Source organism: Temnothorax nylanderi, unplaced genomic scaffold (genome assembly GCF_030848795.1).
Source record: "Temnothorax nylanderi isolate EJ_2023f unplaced genomic scaffold, tnyl_v1.0 TNYL_tig0477_pilon, whole genome shotgun sequence".
Lineage (NCBI taxonomy): Eukaryota > Metazoa > Arthropoda > Insecta > Hymenoptera > Formicidae > Temnothorax > Temnothorax nylanderi.
The window spans coordinates 64,566-81,336 of NW_027249539.1; the positions used below are offsets into that span (position 1 = coordinate 64,566).

General features: G+C 44.0%; 1 protein-coding gene across 4 annotated transcripts in view; it reads left to right on the forward strand.

Annotated features, from left to right (window-relative positions):
• The window catches only part of Tsp66e (Tetraspanin 66E), a 31,441-nt gene that overhangs the window by 5,016 nt on the left and 9,654 nt on the right, over positions 1–16,771 (forward strand). For 3 of the 4 annotated variants that reach the window (XM_071722352.1, XM_071722353.1, XM_071722355.1), the window contains exons 2-4: positions 7,850–7,935; positions 8,849–8,947; positions 16,341–16,469. In XM_071722352.1, the coding sequence (XP_071578453.1) occupies positions 7,876–7,935; positions 8,849–8,947; positions 16,341–16,469 (288 nt within the window). In that variant the 5' untranslated portion in view covers positions 7,850–7,875. Of the gene's footprint in view, positions 1–6,089; positions 6,440–7,849; positions 7,936–8,848; positions 8,948–16,340; positions 16,470–16,771 lie in introns of those variants that run through there. The other variant, XM_071722354.1, reaches the window with a different exon arrangement.

Genomic DNA, 16,771 nt, shown 5'->3' on the forward strand with positions numbered 1-16,771 from the left:
AGGAAAAAGTGCGTTCGACGTTACGCAATAACACACACCTGGAGAGTCGGGTTACGTGAATATCATTATCTTTTTCCGCGTGGAACAGACTCGAGCGCGCGATTCAGCGGGGAATTTTTAAAGGTCTCGAAATAGCCGTTCGAAGGACGATTTCGCTTATATATTTCGACTTCGCGATTTACCTCGTTCTGCGGGAGCGCGATGCGGCTCGATTCGACGGAGGAACGCGCGAAAGCGGGCAGACGAGACGGAAGGGAAAGGGATTACGACTCGTCTTCGGTCATGCCTTCCCGTTCTTTTAAACGACCGTCTCCTCCTCTCCCCCCCCCCCCGCATCTCGTAGCCGTGTAAAAAACCGCATTCCGACCGCGGAGACTGCTCTGCGCCTTTTTAATATATCTCTCCCCTCTCTCTTTCTCTCCCTTTCAGTTTCTTTCCTTTCTTTCCCGCGACGTCACTCCCGTTGCACCTGCTTGCACGCGGGATGCATCTGCTCTCTCGGGCGAGCTTGCATTCTCATTATCCGATCCCCGAAGGAGCTTTCGTGCTCCACGCGCGACGCGTCCCGCGGCGCGCGGCGCTGCGTCACGGGGGAACGAGAAATAATAAAAAATCGCGGGGAATGCTCGCGCCGACGAGAGAGAAAGCACGACAATCTCTAGCGGACGATAATTATCCTCGGCGAGCGCGACGAAATTACGGCCGAAGACCTACCGTAAAGTATTACGCGTCACCCCGTGAGAAGGAGATAATGACATGCGTATGCAATAACGCGGAATGAACGAGGACAATTTTCGATCGGATCGCCGGATCGATATTACTTCGTGAATTCGAATTCGGTATATGGTGTCGTATTGTAGTGTGTGCTTTATTGTTTCCCTTGGGGTTATAGTAGTGTTACGAAAATTGCCTATTTTTGTAATACTACTGTGACTCCAAATTACATAAATTGACTTATTTCCATCCTTATTTCGAGATGTCTCACACTATTACATTCACATACACGTAGTGGTAAATTATACTCAATTTGAGTCACTTTCGACCATTCTTGTAGGTCGCCGCTACTCCTACTCAATATGTCGTTAATTTAATTAAAGCAATGTTAATTTAACTAAACCAATGGAGTTAAAATAATACTGTTTTATGTTAAAATGAAAAATTTCGACGCGCATGGTGTCACAAAGTATTATTTAACTCAAGGTATTGGTTTAAATTTCATCCTTTAATGTTTAATACAGTGCAAGTTATTAATTTACTAAACGTTATACCTTTCACGGGTGAAAATGTCTCCGCGATCGGTCGGCTTAATCAGCCTGTGAGGCAATTCGCACCGTTACGACTCGCGCACGACGGAAATCAACCGAGCGCCTCGTGGAATAATCAGGAAGCTATTATATCGGGCAGTCGAAGCTGCCGAGTATCTTCTTGCTTTAACGTTCGTTCGTTTCACGCGGCCCTTTTTCATCCCGACAGGCTTCGTTCGCTCGAATCGACAATTACACGAGCGATTATAACGAAAAGATACTATTGCGAACACATAGAAGTAAACACGATACGCCCGTGGATAACGACAAACGGAGATATTTTCCACTACGTTGATCGATACTTATCTGCCGCTGGGACACGCGACGAAAATTCATAGAATGGAGAGATCTAAAATTTAAATGCGACACAGGAAATTTCGATTTCACAATAGGACGTGTTTACGAGCGGAAAAAAAGAGCCGAGTGATAATTCTTGAATTTTTGGAACTGTTATCGCAATATAATACTCACAGAGGACTGTCGGGGATCACACAACTGTATCGCGTGTCAGGAAACGATTGTTACTATTTTTAGTTCAGCTTTGAATTTTATTTCTTTGAAAATGGCTGTTGACAAAGAATACATTTCCAGGCAGATTTCTTATCGGGCGAGAAGGAGATCGAAGTGACATTTTGCAAAAAGATATCCAATTGCCTCTTCATGTATTCCGCGTATGCATATCATCTGTCCTTACGATTGATCATTTTACGATGCTATATACTTGAACGTTGTACGCTTTCCCGATACATCTATGATGTAACAAGGTGAATACGTCATAAACGTTGTCGGCGACCATGAGTCAAGTCCGTATCTTCGTTTAGCATCGGCATTAAATAATGGTATCTATCCTTCGACTCGCTTTGAGACACATATTTCTTATTTATAATAGGTGCTTTCCAGTTAACGACACAAGCGTCATTCCGTCTTTGTTGCTCACTAGATGTTGAAAAGAGACAGAATGACGCTTGTGTCGACTTGAGTCGTTAAATGAAAAGCACACAATGAAATATCGTGAAAACTTAAATCGCCGCGTCAATTGAAGGTTTCTTAAATACTTAATTGCAGCCAGAGAGTCACGGAAAAAAAGGATTAGCTATTATAGCAAATCTGTTCGTAAAATATATGGGATAACTAACATTTTTTTGTAGCGAGAGCTATAATTTTGCAATATAATAGCAAAACCTTTTGTTAAAGTTTTACTGAACCTTTTGCTATTTAGTAATAATTGCAAAAAGATTTTGCTACTATTACTAAATTATAGCTCTCGCTGTAAGAAATGTTAGTTATCTCATATTTTACGAATAGTACGAATAGATTTGCTATAGTAGGTAATTTTTTTTTTCGTGTTGGATCGCGATATGAGAAATTGCGCAATTGTTATGAATTCACGAACCGAAAAGAGAATCCTCGAGGGGCATTTTTTACGAATTTCGCTTGTCGAACGCGAATAAAAACCAACTGATCAAGCGCGGGGAAAGAATTCATGCGATTTTTCGTTTCTGATTCGATATAGCTGCGCCGAGTAATCGGGAACCTCAGGAACAAAGGGTTTACACACTTGATTTACGAAGATGCGTTACGTGAAGCCGGTACGTAGCGTAGCGCGATGTCGTGTGATACGTACGTGTGTTGATTACACGCCACGATGATTCGCCGTCATTGTGTCGTGAGAGCGGCGGCGCTGTAACAGTAACTCCTTTACTCCACCTACACAACCTCGCCGAATATCATAATATTCGTGAGAATTTCTCGGCTGCCTCGGTCTTCGTTCCCTTTCGCGCGAAGGGAACGTCGCCTTAACCCTTTACAATCGATAAATTAAATTCGACGAATGAATCGGCCTTATACAAACGTCCTCTTTTCATCCTCAACATTCTCACGATTGATCAGTTTTCATTCTGGAGCACGTTCTAAGGATTGATAAAACGCAATCTAGTATGCCATAATTATATTTTCGAAACCTTCGACGTGGCAAGATGTACTATTACGATCTATTCCTGCAAAAGATATTCCTATGTCCTTCACGTTTTTTCTGTAGAGATTTTTATGAACGTGCAACATGAAAGTGGGATATAATGAATTGGACGATTCTGCCGCACGACCTCCCCTCTCCCCCCCGATTACGGAACGTGACTAATTTTCCACTTTCTCGTCGTTCCTTTCGCGCCGTTAAATCGCGCGGCATTAATTTAGATACGCGTACGATGTCTCATTTAGATCCACATTCGGTTACCTCGACGCTTGCGTAAATTACGCTTGCGATCGGGCAATCGCGTGATTTTTATCGATATTTCAAAGGCCGTGGCAGGTAGCTGCTGCGCTCGTCGTCGGTGAAAGTGCGCGCGTTAGGTAGCCTCGTCGAGAGAGGCTTTTCGAGTCTCTCGGAAACACATGAATGAACGCGCGTGTATATGATACGTGACACGTACCGTTGTTCGGTTGACGACCGAGGTGTCTGATTCAAGGGTCCCAGAAGATAATCAGCGAGAAACCGTTTTCTTTTTCCACGGGAGAACCGAGAGCGGTGCCGCGCATTAATGACTCGCGACGGGAAAAGCGAGGAAAACAAAGCTGATGAAGGATGCTCCCTAGGACGTGCCTCCAAAATGAAAACTCATCGTCGAGCTGCGATAATAATGCCGAGGCGAGAAGGAGCGCGAAGATATTTATTTAGGTCGATTCATTCTCGTTGAACTTAATTTGTAAAGGGTTAACGCGACGTTCCTCCCTGTCTTCGATTTTGAAGGTATAACAGCTGCTACGCCGATGCAAGATCGACGACGAAAATCGACAGCCCGTCGCTCACCGCGGACGATTTATTTTCGTTAACTTTCACTCGCGCGAGATTCACTTTCTTCTCGCGTCCAGGATGATCCGCCGAAAAGCGAGCCGCATCGGATTCGTCATCGCGATTCTCCACGCCGCGCCGCGATCGCGCGGCCACGTTTTGCCCAGAACGAGCGAGCTCGCGCGCGTTCTCGGCGAGAGGCAAGGCCGTTTTTGCCGGTGAACGCGAATGGAAACGCTCGGTTTTTCCAGCGCCCGTCGGCACGTGCACGCGACCATAATAATTGCGACCTATAACGCATCCGCAACGCCATTACCGATGGTCGCATTAGCATGCGCACGGACGGGATAGGTTTCGCCTTGAGATCCTCGCGACGTAGTTTCGCGGAGCGAAATGTTGAACACGCGCGGTATTCGCGATGCGTCGCGTGTTTACCGTGCGTAGCGGCGCGATTATGCGTGTACAAGGTGTTCCGGATTCCGCGGTCGTTCGTATACCTCCGGCTCTGTTCTGCGAAAAATCCGGGAGAACGTGGAATCGCGTCGAGAGTTCACCGGGAAGAAAATTCAGGCTAAATTCGCCAGGCGGCATCCTGCGTTTTTAAAGAAGCGACGCGTATCTTGCATACACGACACACGTCGCTTCTTTATAAAATATAGTTGGACCAAGACGGTGTTTACGCTTTCCGGAAATTTTGCGCATTACGGAAAGTGCGGCGCTTTAGACGGAAATTTAAAAGGGAAAATAAGAAAATAAGTCTCAAAAGCGAGAAAAGTTACATGTATATAGGTATATAGGTATCTTCTGGCCGTGCATCGAAATAAATTATATAGTTACCTCGTACACGTCATAACTCGCATTCGTCAGAGATTTATGAAATGTGCCGAGGACTCGGGTAAATTAATAAATAGCTGCGAGCCTTGAGCGATTCGGACGACATTAAAGATAACGTTCGTTTTTCGCGGGAAATCTGGGACGCGCGTAGATCGATCTTGTCAACGAAGGGCGACCAGGGAAAGGCGAGGCACACGTTTTGGTACCGCGAACGCACGAGTGGTGCGAGAAATCCGATTTATCTCCGACATACGGGAAGAAATTCATACGATCTGCCGCTCCGGAGTCGTAAATACGGAGTCTGACCGTAGGGATCCGGGGGGACCGAGAAAAACACCGCGAGCAAAGGGAGCTGGTTTGCGCTTTAGTACCGTCGACGCGAAGGCAAGTTTTTGCGGCGCAGCAACGTCGGGAGAAACGAGGGAAGAGAGAGAGAGAGAGAGAGAGAGAAACGAGGGAAGAGAGAGAGAGAGAGAGAGAGCCTCTCTCGGTTCGGGCTCGCGAATCCCGCGCAGCGCAGCGCGCGGCGCGGCGACCTACTGACCTGGAACCCCAGCATCTCGCGCTATCGGCTGATCCAATTTTCCGCGTGTCGTTGACTCGTTCCCGCGCGTCAGGACGCGCCGGAGGGACGTCCCTGGTAGTCATCGATTTCCAGGAACGGGAGCTGCGCCCCGGTGCGCGGAGCTAAAATCGCGCGTTCTCGATTCTCCTGCTCTCGGCCCTCCAAGATCTCGCGGACGTCTCTCTCTCTCTCTCTCTCTCTCTCTCTCTCTCTCTCCTCTCTCTCTCTCCTCTCTCTCTCTCTCTCTCTCTCATCTCTCTCTCTCTCTCTCTCTCTCTCTCTCTCTCTCTCTCTCTCTCTCTCTCTCTCTCTCTCTCTCTCTCTCTCTCTCTCTCTCTCTCTCTCTCTCTCTCTCTCTCTCTCTCTCTCTCTCTCTCTCTCTCTCTCTCTCTCTCTCTCTCTCTCTCTCTCTCTCTCTCTCTCTCTTCATACGCGAATCCGTGGCGAGCGTCGAGCGTGCGGCGCGTTCGTCGCGCCGAGGATCGTGAGGTCGCGGAAACTACGCGGGAATCGCGGGATCCTCCCGCTGGACCAGCAGCAACGGCTGCTGCGGCGCGGCGGCGGCAACAGCAGCAGCAGCAGCAGCTCGCAGTCGATACCGCGCCGCTGCACCGAGGAAACGCGAGACGCGCGCGACGGACAGGGGGGGAACCGAACAGAGCTCTCGGAGTAGAGAGTAACGAGAACCGTGCTCTGGATATTCGATATCGGATCGCCCGATCGAGCCTCTCCCGCGGTTCCGCGTTACTGATCTCTTCGCTCGACTCGCGCACAACCGAACTCGTAGTAGAGTCCGTAAAGTGGCTCTCGATGACCCTAATACTTGCCGCGCGCGAGATGAAGACGTTTGCCCGTTCCGTTTGTTTATTCGTCGACTTCGTCGCGGAAGTAAGCCCGCAGTGATACGGGAAGAGGGGAAACGATATTACAGAGAAGTGTCGAAGCGTGGTAAGATGAATACAAAGAACAGGATAATGGGAGGAAGATAATGGTAGTGATAAAAAGCGCAGAATCGGAGTTATAGGGTGAGAACAACGCAATGACAGAAAGAACGGTAACAATCGCAATGCGTTTGTGGAATCGTAGCAGACGCAAAGCTGACTCTCAAGAGTCTTTGAATCTGAAACGGAAACGGGAAAAAATCTCTGTGAATGCAGCAATGTAATGACATTATACATATAACGATAGAAATAATATTCGATAGATTTTCGTGCGTGTGGAAGGAAAAAAGCGGAATATTACGGAGATATCTCCAGATAGTCCAGATAGAAATCCGACCAGAAGGTCGTTGTTCGTCGTCTTAATTTCTGATCTGATATTGAGGGTCTTAACTGAAATAGGGACGCGATAAGCGATATCTATATTGATTATGATTCTGGCGGGAAGAGGTGGAAAGAGTCTCGAAATCTCGGGGACCATTCCGATTGTCACGTTCGTTACAGTTTCTTAGAAACCGTTTCGTTAGAAACAGTCAAGGACGCGTCTCCAGATTGTCCCCGAGTCGTTTTAATTCGCGCGTCAACGTCCACGAGGAAAATAACACTTCTTAAGACTGATTGGCAACAAGCTCCCAAGCTCTAATTTGGACAATTCACCTCGCTTTGTTTTCCGCCCACGGCGTGCGACGACACGAACACTTCTACACGCTCCGACGCTCGCCTACATTAATTAACCAGTCGTCGGGCATTTATCTGTCGCAAAATCAGCTTCATATCGAAACACAGTTCAAGTATGAACGAAGATGAAATTAGATGTGCTTTTTTCGCACGGACCTTGATATCAATCGCACTTTGGCGTCGAGAATTGTAATTCGCGCGTGAATTCTTTACTTTTGTCCTTTTTTTTAAATCATTTTTCTTTCTCTTCTCCATCATACTTCGAAAATATGACACTAACATATTTTGATTTACCACCTATTGCAATTTTAAATAAATTGTGCGTTTATAATATCTACGTTTTAAACTTGGCGAGCCATCTTTTATTTATAAGTGTTCTTGAATCAAATTGAAGTTAAGTTTTCGTTGAAACGCTGAGATAGAGATCATTTAGTGTGATTTCTTACATTAAATACCTTTATACAACTTATAAAAATCACGAGTCCGTCAAAGTAAAACAAAATCACTTGAAGTTAAATAAAGAATGAAATTCGCATTTGCATTATTGACATCCTTGAAACTTTGCTCCCGAAAAGTCTCTTTCAATTTCACTTACCAGCAACCCAGAAACCACCAGTCCCTCGACGTTTGTGACAGTTAAAGAAAAATCAACTTCAAATGGATCCAATGATCCGTAAATAAAAGCTGGCTCGCGAAATGTATGGCTGTACGTATAATTAACGAATGTGTTAATTTGTTACAGGTACAGTTAAGAAATAATCACCGAAAATGACTTGCGTGTCGCAGTGCGCCAAGTATTTTCTCTGCTTCTTCAACTTCGTCTTCTTCGTAAGTATACAAGTTTTCACGATAATAATCCAAATCGAAATATGCACTCCCTACGTTCGCGAAACGCCGTGGATCATAATTCATCAATATTGCGATATTAGCGACGATTAATTATCCGGTGGACGCCGTTCCTCGCGAATCTTCGCCTTGGGTTTATCAAAACCATTTCATTTTATAAGTCCATTATATGCGTAGCATCAAAGAGTTAAGAAGGGTTAATCCGCTAAAGAAATACGCAAACTTTCACGGCGAAATGTACAGTTGAAATCTTCTCTCATAAAATAATCCCTCGATTCATGCCGTTAGAGCTTCTGGTTTCTCAGACGTATTACGATATCAAGAACGAACGGTGAAATAGGATCGTTTCGCAAAGCACACCAGTCGTGCTCGATAATACAGATTGATAAAATGTGACGAAAGCTCCTTCAGTTATCTCGGTAATGCAACGTTCAATTTGCATGTTTATTTTATTCTGATCAAAACATTTTGTGACAGAGTCGATCAAGATTCACGTAGTGTGTAATTCATGAATCAGAAAGAGAGTCCTCGGATACATTTGATAAATCCAGTCTATCAAACACGAGCGGTACGCGTAAGAGCTGACCTATTTCGACGTGTAACGCAAAAAGAAACTTCACGTTGCTCCTCGACGTCACGATACAAGGCGCGTACAGTTAGGAACCAGGAGCCTTGAAGTAGACTTATCGAATTATCACGAGCAATACCGATCGAACGGTCGTCTCGGCGCGTAGAGAGGCGATCGGCGGAGTGAAACTTTTCGCAAAAATCCACTCTTGCCTGCGCCTCGCCCGCCAAGGCAAGAGCGTTAGGCCTCTCTGCCTTCTTCGGCGCGGCAGCCTTGAGGTCCACCAAGCAGAACGGAAACCCACACATTAAAACTTGTGTTTTACAGATCGCCGGAGGAGCGGCACTGACTGTCGGGATATGGCTGTTCGTCGACAGGAGCTCGTTCACCAATCTCATCGGGAAACTCGATCAATCGGACTTTCTGGTAAGGTTCACGTGAACAAATCAATCCGCGTTATAGCGACATCGCGAGAAGGAGAAAGAAAGGGAGAGGGGAAAGGGAGACCAAGGCAAGTGCTTCACGCTTGTTCGTCCGAGCGTTTCTTCTACCTTGTTTTTTCGAGGAAGTCGTTAATTGACATTGTGCGCAGCCACTTGCTCGTGCGATCGTGCGTACGAGGCGGCGCGGGGCGGGCGAATTGGCCGAGCACCAAATATCCGACGAGACGCTCCGCTTTGCACGAAACGCAGAGAGCGGCGTGTACCTAAAACGTGCGCGACACGTCCAAAGTTTGACAATTTAACTTTCAAATCGATCTTGATCCCTACTATCTCCGAGTTTCGCGACGAGTTTCGAACAAAGCTTGGATACTTTCGATATTTAAACGAGCCGGACAATTCCTGGCGAGAATACCGGTTCGCGAACGAGTTTAAATTCCTACTGCGCTGTGTTTGCAAATTCCTACCGCGGCCCACGGCTGTTTCCTGCATGTTGTTTTGTTAAACGCGTCTGACTAGATTTCGTCGACGAATTCTCACAAACTTTAGGAGATATTAAACTAGACATCTCGAGAATTGAAATTGCCCTATCAGCAATTCTGTCCGCATCGTCCGCTGATTTTAATGCCGCTTCTTGAGATTCATCGCCGAAAAAATTTCGAGACGGACGTCCTGTGCCGAGTTAAGGACGCATTAGAAGAAAAACGACTCGCGTGTATATCCTTACAGAGTCGGCTATTTATACGGCTCCAAGTTTCTCTTGCGCAATTCGTGCTAATTACGTCGTAAGTTGTTTGTTACGCAATTAGAGATAGGTGTAACGAGGAAATTCGATTTGATCAATCCAAACTGGATTCGTTACCGATTCTCGCGCGATATCGTATCAGCAAAAATACTCTGCTTTTTATTTTTACACTTTAATTAAATTACACTTTAACTTGTACGCTTCCGCGTGCGCGACGCTTACGTAAGATGATTAATGTATGTAAGGCACCTCGCGCCTTTTGCTGACGAATCTTTTCGTTAGCATTGGGAAATTATCTATCGCGACTTGCATTAACAAGCCCCGTGTTGTACGAGCACGTGCGAAATGCAGATATGTAACGAGAAACGCGTGACGCGCATTGTATCGTGCCATTGTCTCTAACATATGGATACATCGGTGTCACTATCGCACGTACGTATTAACATAATTTTTCTATGCTACAGTGTCGTCGGATCGATATGTAAAGCGCGCATATTCTTGCCCAGATTCTCTCTACCCTATTTTCTCGCCAAGACAAGTCTCTTATATTCAAGTTCGTTGAAATTTAACGAATAAACGTTTAATCCAAGGCGTCCACGACAAAACCTCGAAATCCAAGTGGAATATAGGAACTAGATCAGCTTAAAGATAAACATCCATTTCTTTTGGACAGATGCCAGATGTACGATAGATTCAACGGAGGATAACTAACTTGTGAGGGATATATATATATATATATATATATATGTACGATTTTGTTTGGTTTAATTACTGTCTTATACCTTTTAATTATATGTATAATTTTTATATTATAGTTTTACTTAAATGTAAATGACCTACTTAAAGTGTACCGACTACTCGTTACGGATGAGTTTTTAAAAGTTTTTACTGCTTCGGAAGTTATTAGCTGCTTCCCTTATTACGTATATTTACACGTGCGTAACGGTTCTAATTGAAATTAAGATATACTGCTTTAATTTTAATCAAAGTCCGTTAATTAAGAAATATGTGCGCGCGCGCCCGAGGAAGCTGTCGGTGTTTTGCGGCTAAAATAAGACACGCTAAGAAATTATCGTAGCGGTTAAATCAACACATTTCAAAGTTACGCGTGTCTCATTTGACATTTAAATTAAATTAATCGTTGTCATTCCTATTTCTTTCCTACGGCATGTAGAGACCCCTGGCAGGATCCCAAGTTTTTCTCGCAAGAAAGTAGTATACCTACTTCGTTCGCGTCGATATTATTTTAGAGGAATTCACAAAGGGGTGTACAGCACTTGGGGCGAACGCACATACGCTATATAGGCTTTCTTTAATTACGAGCCGCTTAGCAGTACCGGATAATCTACGTTTAACGAGGTGCTTGACTCTATAAACTGCGAAGGAGAAGGAGGCACAAAAAAGAGCGACTTACCTTAAAGGCCGCGGTTAACGAGAACAATAGAGAATGGAAGTTACCACTTCCTTCGAATAATTACTACTGCAAAACCATTTCCTTCCTCCTGCGAGCCTTCGCTCGCTTTTTATCGATGGCATCGCGACACGTATCTATTAATATTACATGCACCGAGTAATTATATATTAATATGTATAAATTTATTTTCTATGCAGATATACGGATGTAGATATTTTTCCTGCCGAGGAAAAGGCGAGTATCGATGGCAGATCGCACGCGTAGCGCGATATGCGACGTGATGGGTACGGCAAACGTTACCAGGGCAGGGAGAACGAGAAACGTAATTATCGGTACTTGGTCGCTGATGAGATGATTGGTTGTCACATTAGCGCAACGCGTGGGAGGATCAGGGTGCTCCATCACGGATTCGCGCGGACTCACTCTCACTAGGTGCATGCGAGGGCCGAAGCTCTTCGGACGGGTTTTTAACGCGGCTCGATTTCGGCGGCCGCCTCGGTCGTCCTCTCGTTCGCCGAACGTATCGGCGTTGCGAAATCTCCTGCCAGAAATCTTTTTATATATCGCGCGTTGCTCCCCCGGTGGCGGAGCTAGATAGCGGAACGCCACGCGAAAAAGTAAAAGTGCCGCTTTCGTTTCGCGAGTTTCGCGCAGCCGGCGAAAGGGTAACGCGTTCCCCTGTGATAAAGCGACATTATAATTAGACCGGTCATTCATAAAAAGAGCTCACGAGGTGTCGTAAGAGATCCATTATAAAATAAGATATGTCGAGAATGAGCATGGAGAGTCGCTGAAACTAATCTTTAACATTTATACAAAGTAATATACGAGTCACACGTGAATTACAGTGATTCTTTCAACCGCCGCTATAAACATCGTTACGTTAATAATAATGTCGCGCGGAATAGATTAAGCGAACTCGTTTCCAGTTTCCCAGAGGCAATTCGCGAATGATAGAGACACGTACCTGGAATCGCATGAAAGAAAATGAAAATAAAATCGTAGCCGTATCGGTTTCACGTGAACAAATTACCGTTGCGTTATTAGCGGAGGCTCGGGGACGCTTAGAAAGTCGCTTCTAATCACTCTAATCGGACGGATATAACTTGCAGCCGTTATATATGCTGGCGTCTCTTAGAAACTTCTCGCGAATAGAACTCGGCTTGCGAATTATGTGGGTTAGTTGTTTTAGATATTAAGCATAATATTCAACCGTTAGTTCGGTCGTTGCCACTTTCGGAAAGAATTTTTTTTAGGTGGATTGGAAGTCAAAGTCCTCATAAAGAGCCCGATCGAAGAGAGAGAGAGAGAGAGAGAGGATTGTAAACGGAAACGAGTGTGCAAGTGAAAATCTCGAGACAGACGTAGATTAACTGCCTTGTCTTGGGGTACCCTTATCACTTATCGTTATCGTTGTCGTTTACATTTCCTCGACAACGATTCCGTTTTCCTCTGTGTCTGTCACCGTCAACCGATCCCCCGGTCTATCCCATTAATTGCCGTCTTGCTTGAGCGATATCGACAGAGAACTCGGATTCGGCTTAAATAGCCGTATAGTCTCATCTTTAGACAATGGTCAGCGAATTGGACAGCAATATCGGATATCTATCAGGAGCGTTGATGACAGCATCGTATATACGAAATGCGAACGGAGAACAGGAAGAGAGAGGGGTTTGAAATTAGAAAGGAAAATTTCCTCGTAAGAGAGAAAATTCTGTGGGGCCCTGGCTTTCGCTTAGATATCCGTCCTCTTTCTCCCGTCGGCCACGTTCGGTGTGTCCGCGTGCACGAGGGGAACAGGTATTTAGGACGTACGCCGTTAGCTCCAGAAAATGCATTAACTCGCTGACGCACGCGCAACATACGTCCGTGTACTGTAAATTCTCTAAATTAGGTCATTTCGGAGCAACAGCTCGTGCTCGACGATGGGCCGTAGAATCGTAATTCTCTATGTGCGTGTGTGCGCGTATGCCTGATGAGTCGTGTATTTTTTATTAGGGCCTCAACGTTATTTTCGCTTTATCCTGGAATTACCGTGTCACCCTCTTGAAAAACCTGAAAATGGTTTTGTAGATTTCTACGTTCACTAATAACTACACTGTTAAGTTTGTAATGTCGAATTATACACAATTTGAGTTATTTTTTACTATTCCTGTAGGTCGCCACTGCTCCTACTGGCTACTCAATGTCGTTAATTTAACTGAAACAATGTTAATTTAACTAAACCAATGGAGTTAAAATAATACTGTTTTGTATGAAAATAATAAATTTCATTATTTCATTTATTTCAAAATTTTATTTAGACGATTATGAAGAGATTAAAGAAAATGTTCTTTTTTTAAACACGAGCGTTGACAAATGAAATTTCCCAAAAGATTTCGAGTCGATTGGTCGAAAGTATTTTGAGAATGGTCATCGTGACACTATCGCTTGGTATTATATATTTTTGCAACGAAATCTTAAACTAAAATTCGACGAGAGCAAAATCTACTTAAAGTTAGCTCAAAAGTGAAAAAAATGTGATTTTATTATGTATTGATTTCTCTGAAGCTTATAATTTTCGAAAAAGTCTTTCCCTTCAATCGTTTGCAGCTCCAGAGCCACGGGTGCGCTGAGACACACTGTTAAATTGAAATATAATTCAGTATTACTGATGCTAATGACTTTCTTATGGACTGATAAAGCAATAATGTACTTGCTGGATCAGCAAGATGAATGACTCACGGTGTTAGGCCGATCGTACATTTAAAACTGACTAGCTTACGTCGCTCGCTTATCATTCGCTGTCGCCGCTCGAATAGTTTTGATCAATCTGGCGGAACAAGCCGGTGAAACCGAACACGAGACAGCCTTATTAGTCCTTTCACCTGGTGACCTGATTTTTCGCGGCACGCTCAGCCGTCAAGTGGTAGTATTCAATAAGACGTGCAATGTCGGCGCGCCTATACTAAGGTGGAACTCGTACTAAAAATACCTTATATCCGTTCAACAGGTGTTCGAGATAAGAGTGTCAACGTGCCCACGAAGCAATCCGCGGCAGGTACAAATCGCGGAACGCCTTTAGAGCGGCGCGGCGGGGAGCTGCCGCCTGCATTCTCGCGAACGTAAAACGATGGGTCACGCGACCGACGTGATCGTCTTATTTAACACAACAAGTCGTAAAACGCTACGAGAGCACTTGCAAAGTATTCCCAAGTAATTCCACGGTGGAACGAGACAGCGGAATTGATCCTTCATGATTTATCGTGGCCGAGCAGCTGTAATAAAAATCGAATTTGCATTGTCAATTCGATTGACTTGCTAATAGCTGACTAATCTGACTACATGCTAATAGCTGACTACATCTTCAATTCGAGGCCAACCTTAAGCGCGGATATACCGCGCGATAAATTATCTCAGGCTCGTATTGAAACTATAGTTACGAATTTTGCATTCTCCAAGGAAAAATATATGTAAGTTTTTAGTATCGTAACAAGGAAACGTTTGCGTCTCCTTCTAATCTCTTAGAATTGACTTCTCTTATTTCGTTAGCCGCATTGACGCTCTTCCTCTGGAATCTTTTTCTCTTTTCCACAGATAGATTTTCACACGCGATGGGTCGATTAGCGCGATTCTCTGTTACTCCGCACTACCACGGGCTATCGGATCGGATTATGCCTGGCGTTTCAAGTTTGCACGGATATCTCATTTACAAGATTTGCGCGAAGATACCGGCATCTCGTAAGGGTTTACGCTCTCGAACGTCTCTCTTTCTCTCGTTTCTGGTTTTTTTTTTAAATCCATACAATTCTCTCCTTTAACGAATAACGATCCGCGAGGATCGCGGAACCGCGGAGAGTGTCCGCGACGGCCAGGCACATCGGCAGATGCGCCCCGTTTCTCGCGACGCCCCGCACAAAGGAGTGTCTATGTTTCCACTCTGATCCGCCTCGTGAAACTCGATATCTATCACGCACGACGACAGCTTGTATGTAGGGAGCTTATAAGTATTCCAAGTGCCGTTCGCGAGCCATTATGTCATCCTCTTATATCGAGCACGTTTCCCGTACAATACTCGCGGTTGGATACTTAGCGACGAGCTCGACCTAATAATTGTTTGCGGCTACTTACGCGTACTAGCGCGTTTGTTTGTACATTACATTAAGTAAATAAATAAACAATCGATACACATTAGTATAAACGCAGCTATTAACGACAAAATGCCGTCGATATTTTAATCGCGTGGAGTTTAAGATTTACGTGATTGCGTGAACGAGTTGTGTTCCAAGTCTTACAATCTCGTTCGTAAAACGGGAAATGATCAGAAGTAGAGCTCCGGGGATTCCGTGATTTGTAATAAGTGATCGTAAACTCCCCACCGAGCGCAAGAACTTATGAATCAGTATCACGATACACGAGGATCTCCTTCTGTGACTTTTATTAAGTCATTTTTCTGCGATTTCTAAACAGGATTTCCTGTTCGGGTTGTATCGTCGTTTTACATTTGTTACGTTCGCAAGTAGCTCTATATTATTTCTAAAATTGTTAAAAATATTATGAATATAATATATAATTTTTATATAATAATTATATATTATATATTAATATAAATAGAACATATGTATTAGAATAAGTGTAATGAATTTAATTTTGTTGTAATAAATAATAAATGATTAATTATCTAAAGACTTTCGATATTAAAATTAACGAGTAACAAGGAAAAGTGGGCTTTGAGAGTGAAATCACGCGATTAGTTGCGCGTGAGTTAATGCTATGTAACATTTAATTAATAATTTAATACAAATTATAAATACGTTTCGGTTCTACTTTGAGCAGTTGGCTCAAGTAAAGAATTTAGAGAGATAATGGGATTTATCTATCAGAAAATAGAATTTATCTATCGTATAATCATGTCATATTTATCTATCACCGCGTCGCTGAAGGACGGTTCAAAGTAGGGCCGAAACGTACGATTTATAATTTATATTAAATTATTAATGAAATGTTACATAGCGTTAGCTCACGCTATAAGTGACTAACCGCGTTTCACTCTCAAAGCCCGCTTTTCCATGTTACTCGTTGATAATAAATAATTTTGCGTATCACGATGAACGCGTAAGATCTCGCCGTAAAAGAGATTCTAGGATGCTCGTAATGTTGCGCAATCTTGTATTTCGCGCTCGACGATGAATATTTATCGCAGGGCGATTCGTATTCTCATCGCATCTTTCTGTTTTGCAGAACCAAACGGACGCCGATGTTATCCAGATGATCGCCTACATTCTTATCCTCGCCGGTGCTCTCACATTCATCATCAGTTTCCTCGGGTATTGCGGCGCTATGTTCGAGTCCAGGTGCCTCCTCTGTGTCGTAAGTTCGTTCTGATAAAATTCGTTTAGCTCGCAATCCCGTTTCGTTTACACATGCCCAGGCAGTTCAATGTAAAATTGGTCGCGATATATGGATATTTGCTCATGTATATCTCGCGTGCTTTGTATCTAAAAATAGGAATATTACGTTTTAATATGTACGTACGCAAATATATAACTTTGAATTAATAAGCGTTACGCGGTGACTTTCAATAAGAGGTTCTAAAATGACGTTGCATCTCTTAATGCGTATATACTTTAATAGAAAACAGAGTTGTTGATTATAGCAGATATCCAGTGATC